The 17,165-nt window shown below is 37.3% G+C and overlaps 1 protein-coding gene across 2 annotated transcripts in view; it reads left to right on the forward strand.

Annotated features, from left to right (window-relative positions):
* Positions 1 to 1,446: 1,446 nt before the first annotated feature.
* LOC124136360 overlaps positions 1,447 to 17,165 on the forward strand; it is a 58,453-nt gene continuing 42,734 nt past the window's right edge. For both annotated transcript variants that reach the window (XM_048401425.1, XM_048401426.1), the window contains exons 1-2: positions 1,447 to 1,562; positions 6,228 to 7,050. In XM_048401425.1, coding sequence (XP_048257382.1) covers positions 6,300 to 7,050 — 751 coding nt within the window. In that variant the 5' untranslated portion in view covers positions 1,447 to 1,562; positions 6,228 to 6,299. The remainder of the gene's footprint in view (positions 1,563 to 6,227; positions 7,051 to 17,165) is intronic.

A 17,165-nucleotide genomic window follows, 5' to 3' on the forward strand; every position in this document is an offset into this window, starting at 1 on the left:
CACACTAAGCTGACACGCCGTGATATAACTGGAATACTATTAAAAGCGGCGTTATACCCAACTCACTCACTCAAGTGGTGACAATTGGTCACACAATTCAATGCATGAGGGCACCCTGCGGCACAAAAGTTCCCATTCAAAAATACATTCATGTTCATGCAATAAAACAAAGAAGATAATATTCTGGAATTGGAAGATAAAAGCAGTACATGTATGTATCTATATTTACGTCATCCCTGGAGTATTTATATTTTTTTTACATCAGTTCGAGTTCGAAGTATAAAAATGAAACCTAGCTGGGTCTCCATTTTGTCGGTTAGTGTTTCCTGGATCTCAATACCATAAGGCCGCAAGCCCCGGTCTGTATGGCCTAATACGTACGTTTGTTTTAAATATGTTTATCTTTAAAATAACAGCTGAAATATCTATAAGCGAGTCACAATTTTAAGTCCTCTGTGTGTGAAGTGAGGAGAAAGATTATTACACTTTTAAAGCAACGTGCATGCATGTGTGTGTGTGTGTGTGTGTGTGTGGCTGCTTGTACTAGTCCAGACTAATGCCGATTTTATAGTGCTAGCCCACTGATTGAGATACCATGCCGCAGTCTAACATGAACTCCCTACTCAGACACAGTATACTGACTCCGAGCTGACCATTCCTTGTTTTATCCACTGATTCCAAGCGCCAGGCAGGGTAACAACAAGTACCTTCTTTTTAACGTCTTTTGGTTTGACGCGGCCGGTAGGGATCGAACCCCCGACCTTTCGCCCTCCGAGAGGACACTCTACCTCTAGACAACGCAGGCGTGGTAATAATGTCAATACAAAGTTTGTCGGTACCCTTTGTATTGTTTGCATTTCGGCAATAAGAAATAGAACCAAAATCAATTATTATATTCGATGTACCATTCGCTGGTATAGAAAGTTTTTGGTAATGGAAATTGACAGCTACATGTGAGTAGATCGACGAGCTACACATTCCACTGGTCAAGTCAGAATTAACCACACCAAATTTAATTTCTGAGTTTATGTATATTGTTAGACATATATTATGTTAGTTCTCTATATCGATAGGTCATAGGATATACGTAGATAATTGGACACAGGTGAACAATATCACATTCAAAATTACTTATTAATCAGAAGAGCTCCAGATCTCTCACAGTGGAGAAGCGTTTTTCTACTGCTTGACCCGACATATATCACAAATCGTCATTGTCGGGTCTCTGTGATCTTTTATAGTGTAGGTAATTCACTATCTCAAGCAGATTTCACAGTGGCAAATAATTGATAATGGATACCGACAAGATTACGCCTCGATGCCGAGTGTTTAAATGTATTGGTGATACTTCCGAGACCCTTCTGATTGTAAAGTGGCGGTGAGATTAGAGCCGAACGAGCACTTCAACCCGTGGCGTCCTGTTGCTAGGTGACAAGGGCAACCCTCAATGGCGTTGTCAACAAGCAAACAAGATGGCGGCCTACGGAGCCCGTTCTCGCACCGCATGGATAGAAACTAGTTAATGGATGGGTATTACGCCACTGTCATCCTATTTAAGACGGGTAAGATTATGTCAATGTATTTTAATGATAATTACAATCGGAGATTGAAAACGTCCAGTGACAAACCTCACTGAACGCTGATAACATTAGCAGTAGGCCTAGGTCGGACACCTGTCACTAACACTATAGTAACAGTAACAGTCCTCGACTCGGGATTGGAAATGTGAAAACAAACTGTCCCGTGACTTTGAGAAATTGTGTTTGATGTTCATCATATCCAAAATGCAATGTTTACATAAAGATTGAGCTTCTTTCACTTCAATTATGCGATTATTTTATTGAATAGTTGTGTTTTGACAGGTATTGCTAACACTTGGTTATTTTTCTGATATATTTTATAATAGGCCTAGTAATCCGCACTCCCTCAACATACACAATGAACTTAGTATCACAAGAAGCACAAATTCATCTTACATGTATATTGTTCATTTCATTTCATTTGTATACTATATTCTTTCGACAAACTCTTTCCAACTGATTACTGACTGAAATGTCTGTTTGTGGAAATCTTGGTAATATAGGCCTAGTTTCTAAGCTACCAAAAATCATGCATCCTCAATTACCCAGTTTGCTTTGTCTTCATTCTATTATAATATATATGCTTCCCCCATCCTCTACAATAAAGCGCTATTTTGAGTCCATCTGAATGACAACATATATAGCAGCCCAGTCACATTACCCTCGTATGTGAGAGAAATTCAAGGTGATGTTACTGAAAACAAAGATGGCGACATCACTTCCAAATTGAAACTATGGTTATATGGTGTCAAAAGCAGCAAATCAGTTTTTGGTACTCATCGTGATAGAGTGGACATTTAATATACTGAATAATCATGTTTATCATAACCAGTACACGTGTCACCTTGGGCATAATGTAAAAAGCTGTATATGGTTTGGCAATGCCTCACCCTTGTTTGTGGGGATCACCTCTGTGGTCAAGTGGATAGAGTGTCTGCCCGGAGAGCGGAAGGTTGGTGGCTCAATCCCTGGCCGCATCCTACCAAAAGAGTTAAAATTTGGTACTTGTTGTTACCCTATCTGGCACTCGTTATTAGGGGCTAAATCAAGGACTGGCTTGGAGTCAGTATACTAGGTCTGAGTGGGTTATCCATGTTAAACTGTGGAATGGTATCTCAGTGGACTAGTACACACTATGCACAATGATATATAATTGCAATAATTTTGAGCCGTGAGGATGCATGTCATCATATTCCAATTGCATGGATCAATGCTCATGATGTCAATCACTGGATTGTCTTGTCCAGATTCAATTAATTACAGACCGCCGCCATATAGCTGGAATATTGCTGAGTGCGGCGTTAAACAACAAACAAGCAAAGGAAAACAGGCAAAGATGTTGAACGCAGCATTGAACCCCACATCACCTCTCCTCACCTACTTATTGGTTGTACTACAGTGTTTAACATCTACAACCTCCATCACTTTGAGCTTCCCTACCACATGAAGCTGACATCTCCCTGAGGCAAGGGAGCTAACAGACTTTAAAAGTCCAGTTTCCACCTTTGCCGAACTAGGCTGGAATCTGGAGTTACATTTTGGCTGGACTAACGAGTCTATAGATACGTAATGCAATCAAAATTGCATAACGAACTGGACATACAGTTCGTAAACATGGAATTCAGCCTGAAGATTTCAGTCGACTGCAGGATTTGCAAAGCAAGCGTACCGCCAACTGGGTGTTGACAGATATTTGCCAATCTTTTCATGTTTTTTTTCAAGGTGCTCAAGTGATATGATTCACTTCGCGAGGTAATACCCGTTATTTTACAATATGGACCATGAATAGATCGTCTTGACCGGGCACCACCATTTTGTTTGATGCAAATGCAAGTGATATGAGAGATTGAATCTGATTGGTCAATAGGAGGGACATAACTCATAATAGCAACTGGCGGCGCTACGGTCGAGCTTGGAAATTCCAGCCTAGCTCGGCAAGAGTGGAAACTGGACTTTTATAATCAGTTAACACCCTTGCCTCAGGAAGATGGTTGCCATGTAACTGAAATGGTCATACTTTTAGGAGTGACCTAACTCACATGACTAATGCTCAGCAATGTCATGCAAGCAAATATCACTCTTACTTCTAAACATAATTCTGTTTCAGGACCATTTTGCCAATAATTAACATATAAGTGCTCTCTGGTCATTTGAGTAGCAGTCATCTAATAACATCTCAGAGTAAGAAGATCAAGATGTCGTTCATCATACCACATGAGAGAGGCTTGATCGACATCTTGACAGTGGAATTACTGCTGTATTTACAAGCATTAGCTAGTAACATGATAATGACTATCTGACACTGTAAGGGGCTTACTGTCAAATTACAAAGGTACCTTATAGTAATCATAACATTTATTGAAACTTACATGTAATATTTCTTGATACATCAATAAGGCTGTCTGTTTGTGCGTTTCAGCTTAAGATTTTCTGATAACAGCAGATTAGCTTTGTTTGTTTGATAAGTACTGAATGAAGAGAAATAAACCATATTTAATAGGCAAGACCTAGGGAAGGGTTTCAGTAAAAGAAATACCGTATTCAACGGAATAAGCGCCCAGGGCGCTCTCAAAATTAGAAATAGGGGGCTCTTATTAGAATATTATTTTGGTGAAAAAAACAGTTGAAAGATAAATTTCGTGGTTTATGCTGACAGCCTGAAATGTTTATGTACGACAGATATATTTTTCCAGAATTTAATTGCCCATAATTAAGGGTGCATATAACACATGAGTGCGTATTATACGCGAATAAATAAGTCTTGTGTACATTGATCAATCGGAAGGGGTGCTAAATGGGATTGTTCACCAGCCAAAATATTAGCAAATGTCGCCGAGGGTGCTTATTAGAGCGGGGCGCTTATTACGTCGAATACAGTACACAGTGTTTGAAATAAGTGCTGTTCAGGTGTTAGTTTACTGTGCTGGTGGCACCGTAAGTCCCCATGATCCCCATTGAGGTTGCCTAGCTTTGGTTACTGGTGGACTATAGCCGGTGTTTTAAAATGTATGAATGATATTGTTATGCTCAAATATGTTTGATAAATTGTTTTTAAATATTACTTTGTATTCGTGATTAAATTGTGTATATATCAACTTGGTCTCTTCGCTTTACGTTACATTTTAACTCACTCACTCACTACTGTTCTGGTGAATGGGATACTAGTGTTAAATTGCTTCACAGAATTCTGAGAAATGTTCAAAGAAATCATAAAAATTCAGAATGGGCAGTCTATTTATATAAATATTGATTATCAGTATAAGTCCTGAATAAATTAATTATTTGATTTTCATTCAAAATTTAAACGATGTGAGGCAGATCAAGTTATTTTTTATTATGTTTTGATTTTTTCATTAGCAAGCTGTTCAAGGCATGTTTATTGTATATGTTGATGGTTGTGATTCATATGAAGATGAATGTTTACTGGGACTATATGTGCAGTGGTATGTAAATTAAGAAGAGAACAGACATAGAATTTAATTTTTAAGGTACTTTAGGAAAATAAAATATGTGAAGTGAGGTGTTTTTTAGTAAAACATGTGAGGATAAACATTGATAATTAATTTACTCAGGGTTATAAATTAATTTGTACTTTCACTCGTGTGCAAAAATGATTAGCTGCAAAGTTGCCGTCTTAGACGTTGTGGTCCACAAGAAAATGTCACTGGTAAAGGAATCCTTCCTGAGTTTTAAATACTAAATTATAGTCTTGGACTATGAGACTAATGATAATTTTGAACCCCGTTATTTGTTTGAACAAAGAAAAATTACTTTGGCTATTTGGCACCACAGGTCACTGTCTGGACAAAAATAAACAATATTTTTGGACTCAACATGGTGTTTTAGAAGGATCACATTTTATTATGCAGCACTGGGGAAATTGAACTACCGTGTTCGACGTAATAAGCGCCCAGGGCGCTCTAAAAATTAAAAATTGGGGGCTCTTATTGGAATATTATTTTGGTGAAAAAAAAAGATAAAAGATAAATTTCGTGGTTTATGCTGACAGCCTGAAATGTTCATCTACGACAGATATATTTTTCCAGAATTTAATTGCCCATAATTAAGGTTGCATATAACACAGGAGTGCATATTATACGCGAATAAATAAGTCTTGTGTATATTGATCAATCGAGGGGGTGCTAATTGGGATTGTTCACAAGCCAATATATAAGCAAATATCGCCGCTTATAAGAGCGGAGCCTTATTATGTCGATTACGGTAGTTTCAGATAATCACCTGCATTTCAGTCTGCATTATTTATACATAAGGAAGAGAATGGATGTCAACTTCTTTATTATGAGGAAGACAAATGTCTCCAGTGCAATGTCCCAAGACAAGGTATGCCGGGCATGTCCATTAGCTGTGGGTGTGACTGACTCACTGATCCTGCTTGTTGCCAACATAATGTATATAACTCATGCATATTCATCAGACAGGAATTATGCATATTCATCACCCAGTCATCGGGTCAGTCTCTACAGTGTAAACAATACTGATCAATATTTCTGCAATCGCATTATAACCGTCTCAACTCAGAACCTATTGGCCACATCGCAACAGGACTCTTAGCAGTTCGGATGGTTTCTGATTGTTTAGTTACACTGTGGGGATGAATCATTAGTGAATATTTTTTGGTCATTTCAGGATGCTGATGGGCAGAATATGCGATCATGACATAGAGAAAAAAACAAATAAAGGGCTGTGATTATTCCCAAGATGGAGGAACCTTACTTTTTCCAACAAGCTGGATTCCATTATCCAACTAAACGATTCCGGAAACTTCCAGAGGACTTACCGGACAGTTTAAAATTCGCTCACCTGAATCCTCGGGTCGCTGCCTACCTGGCCAGCAAGGAAAAGCAAAAGCAGGAAGAAGATTTGTTCGGAGATGGATTGGGGAAGAAAAGTCTTATGCCAGAGATTAACCAGGCATTTCAGCATGTTAAGAACCATCTGGACACCACTCTGTCCAACGATGAGGACTCACAAAGATATCTCTTTGAGGAGGCAAGGAGGTCAGCCTTAAGTATTCTTTACCAGTTAGGGAGAATTATATACAATTATGAAAGCCTTGGGGAATTTATTCCAAAGAGTTTGGAATACCAGTTAATGCTCAATTATAAAGATCTCACTGCAGATGTGATACATGTTCCTCGGGAATGGCAGACGATAGTAGCAAGGGAGATGTTTAATCGAAAAGTTACTGACATCCCGAGTGACGATGATAAACAAGGTATTGACGAGGACGGGAGGTCGACTCGGACTGATAAACAAGACAAGTTAAAGAAGAAAGTGCCCAAGTCGGGTTTGCCGGAAATAGTCGAGGATGAGGACTCAAATCGGACTACTGGTATAGCGACAACTCGACGTAGTGATAGCAAGCAGTCTGGTCAGTCCAAGAAACCAGGAATGAGCAGGGCGGATCGGGGAAAGAATACCCTCCATGCAGACTCCTCAAGATTGTCAGGTGGGTTCTGTGCTTTGTTCTTTGTTATGGTCTGCTTTGTGTAGGGGCTTAGCTGGAGGTCATCCAAGGTGCAACTATTGGCTGTGCAGAGTTGCCCCCCTTAGTCGTACAAGTATCTGCTGATCATGGGTTTGAGTCCAGAGTTCAGTGCTATGTTCTGTTATGAATCTAGATATCAGTGCTATGTTCTAATATGAATCTAGATTTAAGTGCTATATTCTGTTATGAATCTAGAGTTTAGTGCTATGTTTCTTTTATGAATCTTGATTTCAGTGCTATGTTCTAATATGAATCTAGATTTAAAAGCTATATTCTGTTATGAATCTTGATTTCAGTGCTATGTTCTAATATGAATCTAGATTTAAGTGCTATATTCTGTTATGAATCTAGAGTTTAGTGCTATGTTCTATTATGAATCTTGATTTCAGTGCTATGTTCTAATATGAATCTAGATTTAAAAGCTATATTCTGTTATGAATCTAGATTTCAGTGCTATGTTCTAATATGAATCTAGATTTAAGTGCTATATTCTGTTATGAATCTAGATTTCAGTGCTATGTTCTAATATGAATCTAGATTTCAGTCTATATTTTGTTATGAATCTAGAGTTTAGTGCTATATTCTGTTATGAATCTTGATTTCAGTGCTATGTTCTAATATGAATCTAGATTTCAGTGCTATGTTCTATGATGAATCTGGGTCTCAGTGCTATGTTCTATTATGAATCTAGAGCTTAGTGATATTTTCTGCTCTATTATGGGGCACAGGTGAGACCACTAAGCACCACAATTGGCTGTGCAGGGTTGCATGGGTTTGAATCCATGATTTATCCTAATCATGATCTTTGGTCTGTCAGCACCATGAACCATGGTTGTGGGATTCACCAAAACGGTAAACGTCTGCAACCTACTACACTTTGGGCCTTTCTTCCACATTCAGCTGACATGCCGTGTAATAAAAGAAATTCGGTTCAAAGCGGCATTCATCCCACCCAATAAACTCATATAATTACTTCATCGTTATATCTAGAAATGTTGATGAGAGGTGAAATAGTGCTTAACATAAAAATTATTGCATTCCTATAGTGCTGTCTGTCTGTCTGTCTGTCTGTGTCTGTCTGTCTGTGTCTGTGTCTGTGTCTGTCTGTCTGTCTGTCTGTCTGTCTGTCTGAATCAGAGAGAAATCATCTATTATTCATAAATTATAAAATCCAGTATGCTGTAACTAAGGGAATAGATCGATATTTTCCTGGTTGTTACAATGATGTATTAACTGAGTTGGATTGCCCCTGATTTATGCTCAATGGTAGTTAGTATATTGTCAGTTGAATTTTAAAATATTTGATGTCAAACAAAAACAAAATTGAACTCTTTGAAGCCATATCATCAATATGTGCCCCAAACTCTCTCTTGACATCACTTGTGACATCAGTTTAAATAGTTTTAGCATTAAGGTTACTAGCAATCCTTCCTGGACCAAAAGAAATGTTACAAGACTAATGGCTGAAATCACGGACTGCCATGATTGAATTACTTGCATGTGCATGTCTGACCCATAATTAAGGGTGCATATAACACACGAGTGCGTATTATACACAAATAAATAAGTCTTGTTTACATTGATCAATCGGAAAGGGTGCTAATTGGGATTGTTCACTAGCCAAAATATTAGCAAATATTTGCGTGGGCGCTTATTAGAGTGTGGTGCTTATTACGTTGAATATGGTATGCTCTTTTGCTTAATTGTTAAGCATTATTGTAAGAAACTTCCTATATTGCATCATCAGTTAGAAATATATTTTTTATTTTCTCTAGTCAGCAATAATTATCTGCTACAGAGTTGCAATGTACTATTTGCAGTGTTCAAAATTAAGCCTATTATTAAAAGTTTACAATTTAGTGGTCCCTAGATTTAAATACTACAGAAGCTAGGGCTGGGACGAATCCCATTTTACTACCCAGGTACCCACACCCCTATTACCCGACCCTACCCAGGTACCCGCTATTGGTGTCAAGAGACAGGTACAAAATGTCTGATTGGGAATAGTTTGACAGTAGCCCTGGCAAAATGTATTTAGATACATGTATAAAACGATGTGGTCATGCATACACTAAAGTTGACTAAAGTATTAGCTTTTTTCAAACATATATAAGTCAGAAGGAACGTGTTCATAGTCATGAAGAAATGCGAACATTGGATACTTAAAATTGTCGTGTAACCATGTATTTATATTGTGAATTCGTGTCATGAAACAATATATCACGTGACTAACCACGGGTCCGGGTAGTCCTGTGGGTACTCGGGTCCTACTCAATACCCACCCGGCCCGAGTACCCGAGTTACCTGTCCCAGCCCTAATAGAAGCAAACCTCAAGGACCCCAGTACCCTACTTGAGTTTGAACACTGTAATTGTGAAAGTGGTGGCCTGCAAGGTTATGTCACTGGTCCTTCTAATTTTACTAGCTCCTCAATAGCTGACTTATGTTAATTTTGTACCATGTATTGTCAATTGGTGATGTATAATTTCAGTATGCATGTACTTGATTGTCAGTTGACACTTTACAAGGTTTAATTAATTGTAAGACAATTAATAATATCAGAGATTTCACTAAAGTGGTAAACGTCTGGGACCTGCATAACTTCAGGCTTTCCTCAATTAAGCTCAGATATGCTATGATATAACTGGAATACTGTCAAAAGTGGCTTTAGACCTAACTCATTCACTCTTAGCTCACCTGTCTGAAAGTTAGCATGTCATGTCCTTTTTGTCCATCATTTATTGTTGCACTATTTTTAAGTGGGCAGTAACACTCCCAAAGAAAATTTCCTAACATATATTTTATTCATAAAAATATATGAGTATATTTGTTTTAAAACTTTAATGAATTTTTTCGCACAATTTACCACATACCAACCCTGACAACATATTTGAAAATCATTTTCAAGAAATTGGCCTAGACTTTTAAAGAAAATGAAATAAAAACACACCGTAATGTGTCCTCGTTTTGTATCTTGAAACATCAGCTGTTGTTAAGACCCCTAATTGTGTACTAAAGACATCTGAAATCTAGTATGTTTGGATCTCTAAAACATCTGACAATACAGCGACAGTAAACAAAGTGTCTGCCCACTTGGACTCTGCTGACCCCTCAGTGACCACAAAGTACTAGCATTGATCTCTCTACGAATAAAAGAGTTTAAATCTCCTCTAACATCTTGCTTTGTCACAAATGTAAATGGCTAACAAGTTTGCACAGCCATACAATTGCCTTGAACCGCTGCCATAAGATATAGAGATAGACTTTAACGAGAGACAAGGGCTACGTTTGTAGACATGTTATTTCAGCATTATCTTTCTTGAAGAGAATAAAGCTCCCTTTGCCAGCAGTGATTTCTTGATTACTGTACAGATGTCTATTCAGTAATTTCTTGGATAACATACTTGAAGATATAATACTGCTTTGTACTTACTGAATTCCAATCTGCTGACTCGCGTTTTTTGTGTAAATTTAATTTGAGTAAGGTTGCTATTGGACTTATTGAACAATCAGTCTTTTAAAGAGTTTAATATGTGTGTTTGGTTTCTAAGAAATAAGTTAATTTCACTTAATTCTGTATCTAAATAACTCTGTCTGTATTAAGGTGATACTGATAGCAAGTTATATTTCTGTTTATCAAATTTTGTGGCCTAAAATGAAGAACTGGCTAGAATTTTTATTTATTTATTTTTATATTTTTGTAATTTCAGAACAATATAAATTGCAAAAATTGTCTGAGGCATTGTAATGGAAGGTATAAAGCGACAATTCATTTCAATTTCCCCAACTTTACGGTATCCATTCCATGAAGTTTCCTTCATTTAACAGTGTGCCTATGTATTGTACATCTAGGTGAGTGAGTGAGTGAGTTAAAGATTAATGCCACCTCAGCATATTTTCGACCATATAGAGACAGCTATATCTAGGTGATTGCTGGGGAAAGCAAGTACTATATTTGTCTTGCATATGGAAAAGAGATCAGTCTTCCAGTGTAATATAATCTATTGATTTTCAATTTGCGGATAAAGAAACTTATTTCAGGATTACCCAAAAAATGAAAAAATGAATGATTCAATTGAAAGTAGGTGGGTGATAGGATTATTGTGTAGACTTAATGGATTCGTCTTAGGTGCACTTACCGCAGTAAAGAAATGCATTGCTCACTGGCGATGTGAGTGCATTTATGTGACAGCATAAATCAGAATTCATTATTACTATGACGCTCATACCACTGAAAGGTTGTCAAGACAGACAGGTGATAGAAATTTACAATTATGTTATTGAAATGGACTAAGTATTCCTTACAGAAAAAATGACAGATAAATAAAACTTATTTCCGTATAGAGTCTTTAATGCTTTTTAATGGTAATGTATTTGGTGTATTGTGATATGGGTGTCGTCAATGTCAGTACATATGAAATCGACGTGATAAATTACCAGTAGGTAATGTTGTATATTTCATTGATCAACAGAATGCCAAGGGTGTAACACAGACATAAGTGAAGTAAAGGGAAAATGGTGTTATCAGAGTGAAATAAAATGGTAGTTTATATCATGAGCTGATAGATCTAACATGATATGGCTGAAATAGAAAGGGTGGTTTGGTGCTTTATGAGTTTAATAATGATGTTGATACAGCTTCTTATCAAGGATTTATTTACCATGACAAATAATCAACAACATATCATTTTCAGATTTTGTATATGCTTTCTTTCAATACGATTTCACTGTTAAGTGTTAAGATAACATTTTCTGTGTAACCTGTATGTTTGTCCTCATTTCAAAGTAAGAAATATGATTTTTGTTAAGTTATCAATTTTATTTTCGAGGAGATTTTACACTTAAGACAAATGGGTAACTGAATGTGATTTATAACATGATTTCAGCAGGATCAGCTGCATATTAATATAATACCGTATTCGACGTAATAAGCACCCAGGGCGCTCTCAAAATTAGAACTAGGGGGCACTTATTGGAATATAATTTTGGTGAAAAAAATACAGAATTGAAAGATCGTAAATTTCGTGGGTTGGCAAAAGCAGAAAACGACCGCTCTCAGTATTTTACCCCTTTAGATACTTGCAAGTATTAACTTACATATCTATGTATTTGTGATAACGCAACTCCACATTAATGATGAATAAAATGATCGTCGACGCCCACATGAGTGAGTTTTATACTCAAATAAGTAAGTTTTGTGTACACTGATGAATCAGAAGGGGTGCTAGTTGGGAAATATCTCCATGGGCGCTAGCAAATATCTCCATGGGCGCTTATTTGAGCGGGGCGCTTATTACGTTGATTACGGTATATGTAAAATCACAATTACAATCTGTGCCATGAACTTTGAAGTATACTAGCCTTACATTCTTACATATCCCACATTCTCAATTTTATGATGTATTATCCAGGGATAATTCTAGGGTGGGGCCCTAAATTTGAAACAAGGCCCACATTTTAAAATACAATGGGACATTTTAACATTGTGCTGTATGGGCAAGTGTGGGTATAACTCTGGAATATTTGAAATTTTCACATAAAGGGCCCATGTCAGAAAATTCCTAGAGTGAAACATGATTATCTTATTAATTCTTATTAATCACTGATAAAATAACAGGTTTGTTCATCCTAATAATATTTTGCTCAGGAAAATGTATATCCATCTTAAAGATCTAAATTTCCAGTTTCCATATAACAGTTTATACCTTTTGTGACAAATTGTTCCATCAAAGCAATTTCCAATATATTACATTTCAATGTAAACGCCACACTCAGATCACAAACAGGATCAAATAACAGTATTGAGTTCACCCATATCTTTCCCTAATCTAGACCCGAGCCTATTGTTATATAACAGCACAACACAGAACCGCCGCCATTAATCAACAAAAGACTAGCAATAATATACCTGTCTGCGTCCGTCAACCTAATAACTGTAACCTTATTCCAACATTTAATTACATACCTAATCACAGGAGGATAACGCAACAAATTGTGACAGAAGTAAATACAAGAACACAGTATGGCACCCCCAACAGGTATATATCACCACAGAATAGAGCCAGGCTTCCCTGACGGCAGAATAATGGCCATATTGTTCAAAATCTACTTGAGACTGCATACTAAATCTCTCACAGTTAAACTTGACTCTCTTGCGATGTTGACATTAGTTTCACATTGTAAAGGACGACTCTCGTGGTCAGGTTGGAAACGTGTAATTCGTCTGGAGGAGTGAAACAGGCTGCAGATTTCAGGCTTGTTTTGACTTGTTGTTACTGGGACTTACTTGACGACGTCGTTCGGCTTATCTGTAGTATTGTTGAAATGTTTTAAAGCCTCCAGCACGATCTTAATGTTTGTTATGGATCAGGAAATTTGTCCCTCTTACAAAGCCTGGGGATGTGTATAGGGTTCTTGTTATCGTAGAATTTGGTGTTATTGCTAAAGAAGAGCTACTGACGGACAGTTTGTTGGTGGGCAGAATACCAATTCTACGGTTCCTTTTCGCACATTTTCTGTGCAAATGGTTCTGAATAGGGTTGTTGGTCTTTGTTTGTGTTCACACTAATGGTCTAAGATCAAAATTGTTCATTTATTGACTCAGGGATTATGTTTTCATATCTATTTCTCGCCGTCAATATTTTTGTTTTTTCAGTGATATTTCTAAGGTGAAGACATGTTTGAAGCTGGAGGGAGGGTTATAAAACAGTGCAGGGTTTCAGATCGGTTCATTTTTTCATAACACTGACTGATTGTCATCCAAAATGATCTAAAAAAATTTTTCAAATTAAGTCATGCTTAGGTATCGCCTTTGAAATTTAAGTGTACGAACAAGAAGAATAGTTTTGTTACTCCTAAAAGAAACATAATCATTAAAAAAAATAGTTTTGATCAATCTTTCACTAAAATAATTGAAAAGTATGGATTATGAGTTGTATTTACAGTTTGTTATGGTATGCATACCAAGTTTTGTATAACATTGTATATAGGCTACAGACTGTAAGCTATTCAGTGTCCTTGCAAAATCCTTTAAAAGAATTTGGCCTGTTCCTGGAAATATGCAGAAGTCATATGTAAAGTATATGATAGGTCAAGGAAAGCCAGTTGAGCACAGTTCCAACAGGATGTCTGATTATTGGTATTTGTTTAAGTGTTCTCAACGACACTGCCCTTGTTAAAACAGAAATGTTCAACACGTATAGATCAATCGAGTTCCTGAGTAGTCAGTCATAAAGCAATCCAATAACAGTCCTGCCTCTACTTGTTGTCATCAGTAGAACTGATATGTACATGACATGTGAAGTGACACTGATATACTGATAACATAGGACCCTCTAAACTGCCTGACTGATTGATTGCAATCGATTACAACCAGCACTGAATGTCTCCCATTACGTGATTTTGTTAAAACGAAAGTAGTCTAATAAATATACTCTTTTATTTGATGAAATAGACACATGGAATTTTTTTAACAGTACCTTTAGGCAGTAGTGAGGTGACATGGGGTTTAGCGTCTCTTCGCTTATATAATGTGCGTGTTTGTGTGGCTGCTTGTTTTAGTCCGGACTAATGCTGATTTTATAGTGCTAGCCCATTGAGACACCATGCCGCAGTTCAATATGAATACCCAACTCAGACCCAGTATAGTAGACCTGTGAAGATCCGGGTAAGAATAGGTCTTCAGCAACCCATGCTTGCCGTAAGAGGCGACTATGCTTGTCGTAAGAGGCGACTAACGGGATCAGGTGGTCAGGCTCGCTGACTTGGTTGATTCATGTCATCGATCCCAATTGCGTGGATCGATGCTCATGTTGTCAATCACTAGATTGTCTGGTCCGGACTTGATAACTTACAGAGTGCTGTCATATAGCAGGAATATGCTGAGTGTGGCGTTAAACAACAAATAAACAAACTAGCACAGTATTACCACCTTTTAACGTCTTTTTGTATGACGCGGCTGTGGATCGAACCACCAAGTGGGTAGCCTAGTAGTTAAAGTGATAACTCATCAAGCCAAAGGCTCAGGTTTTACTCCCAGCTTGGGTACAATGTGTGAAGCCCTTTTCTTGTGTCCCTGTCGCTGGAATATTGCTGGAATGTTGCTGAATGTGACATAGGCCCTACTCACTCACTTTAGCAACATCTTTTCAAACTGCAGAAGTTGTTGAGTTTCATCAAAAACTGGAACCAAATAAAGAACATAGATTTTAGGAGTTCAGTGATACCTTCCTACTCTACTTGCTGCGTATCTCAATACACTAGTCAGGATGCAATATGTATCTCAATATGCCAGAATAGCAACACAAAGGCCATGAAGTGAAAAGGTATTTTTGTAATTTTATCTAAAACATGTAAGTCACTTAATCTTGATGCAGAATCTCCTCACGTAACTTTGCCAAGTAAACATGAAGCTTGGTTCAGTAGCAACTTCGGCATTCTGCATTGCACTGGTAATGTAAATGATTGTGTGATGGCGCCGAAGGTCTGTCGTCAAGTTGGTGGTGCTACTCACGTATTTTAGATGAGTGAAACAGTCGGGACAGACTTTTTCTTGCATGTTAATTGTCCATACAAAAAGTAACAGGGAAGGCCAAACGATCTGAAACAGCTAGTTTCAATCTCACGTTATTCCCGCACTTGGCCCTTTGTGTAACCAGCGGCTTGAAGTGCCCTACATTTTAAGCTTTGCGATTGGCTGTTGAGAGAGTGTCAACCAATTACAAGAAGGGATGCCTTTAACACGTTAAATTGATGACAAGCAAACGTTATAAAAAGCACACTGTTTTTGTTGGAAGATAAAGTTATTCTTTGATTAATTCTTTGCTTAAAGATCAAAGGCTCTGACTGATAAAGTACTTTTAGAGAATGGGCTGATGTCATGACACTGTTCAAATTACCTGCCCATGATCTAACATATCCTTGGTAACATCATTATTTACAAAGATAAAACCCAAAGCTAATCTTAAATTTGTTTCTTAGAAAAGTAATAAAGTTTGCTCTACCCCAATGTGCAGTTTAATAGACTTTCATTTTGTCCTAAATTACTGTAAAATCCAATGTCCCCGTGCTATAACTACAATAGTTCAGGGCAAAACTTAGTCATAACACTTTTTTACACTCTCAAACTGTATTTTTTAAGTAAGTACAAAATATGTGTGTACAAGGCCCAGTTACACAAAGCAATCTTAACTTTAAGAAGATAAAACTCCCATACTTAAGGACCGATCATTTGATATTCTGGGGAGGGCTGGGATTCTGTATTGAGACCAGATTGTTTTTCTGCAAAAAAACAGATATTTTCTTAGTTAAAACCATGAGCTCCAATTTTTTTCTTCTAAAAAACACATTGCGTCAGTGTAATTTTTGTGGCAGACAAAAAACTTTTCTCCAATAGTATGGACAGAATTTATTTTTTTTAAAGATTTTTTATAGGACAATTTTTTGGGGGGGATAAAATCCTCCCTCCCCTCCTTAATCACTTTGTGGAACAGGGCCCTGGTCTATGTATTGTGTATCATTATACTCCAAGGCCCAGTATAGCAGTGCAGTATGTCAGTGTATCATTCCACACTTAATAATTTTATGGCCCCCATTTATGGCTAATCTTGGAGATGTCAGTATGGGCTGTGTCCACCCAAAGAATGCATGGTCAGTTGAGATGAGTTTTATGAAGACTGTCGCGATAAATCATGAACGACAGTGTTTATGACAGAATTGTCAATACAAGGTCGCCAAGCTAATGAAATCAGCGAACATGTTTCAGCTACCTGGCAGGACAAAATTTCTGTCCAAGATCAATAGCGTTTTGTTATATTGCATGAACTCATTGTAGCCCCAGGTTACCTGAAGAGACATGCTTGATTATTCTTGTGTTAAAACTAACTGTATATTGTTGCATCTGAAATAAACCTTTCTCTCCTTACCATCGTGCAAATCATGTGATCGAGAATATTTTATCATTTAGAAATTGTTTTGACCGTTTTTGTACATTGTACGAGTTTGTTTGTTTGTTGTTAAAAGCTTCACTCCAATATTCCAGCTGTATGATGGCAGGCTGTAAATAATCAAGTATACAA

This window comes from Haliotis rufescens, unplaced genomic scaffold (assembly GCF_023055435.1).
Source record: "Haliotis rufescens isolate VD_foot unplaced genomic scaffold, xgHalRufe1.0.p SCAF_22, whole genome shotgun sequence".
Taxonomy (NCBI): Eukaryota; Metazoa; Mollusca; class Gastropoda; order Lepetellida; family Haliotidae; genus Haliotis; species Haliotis rufescens.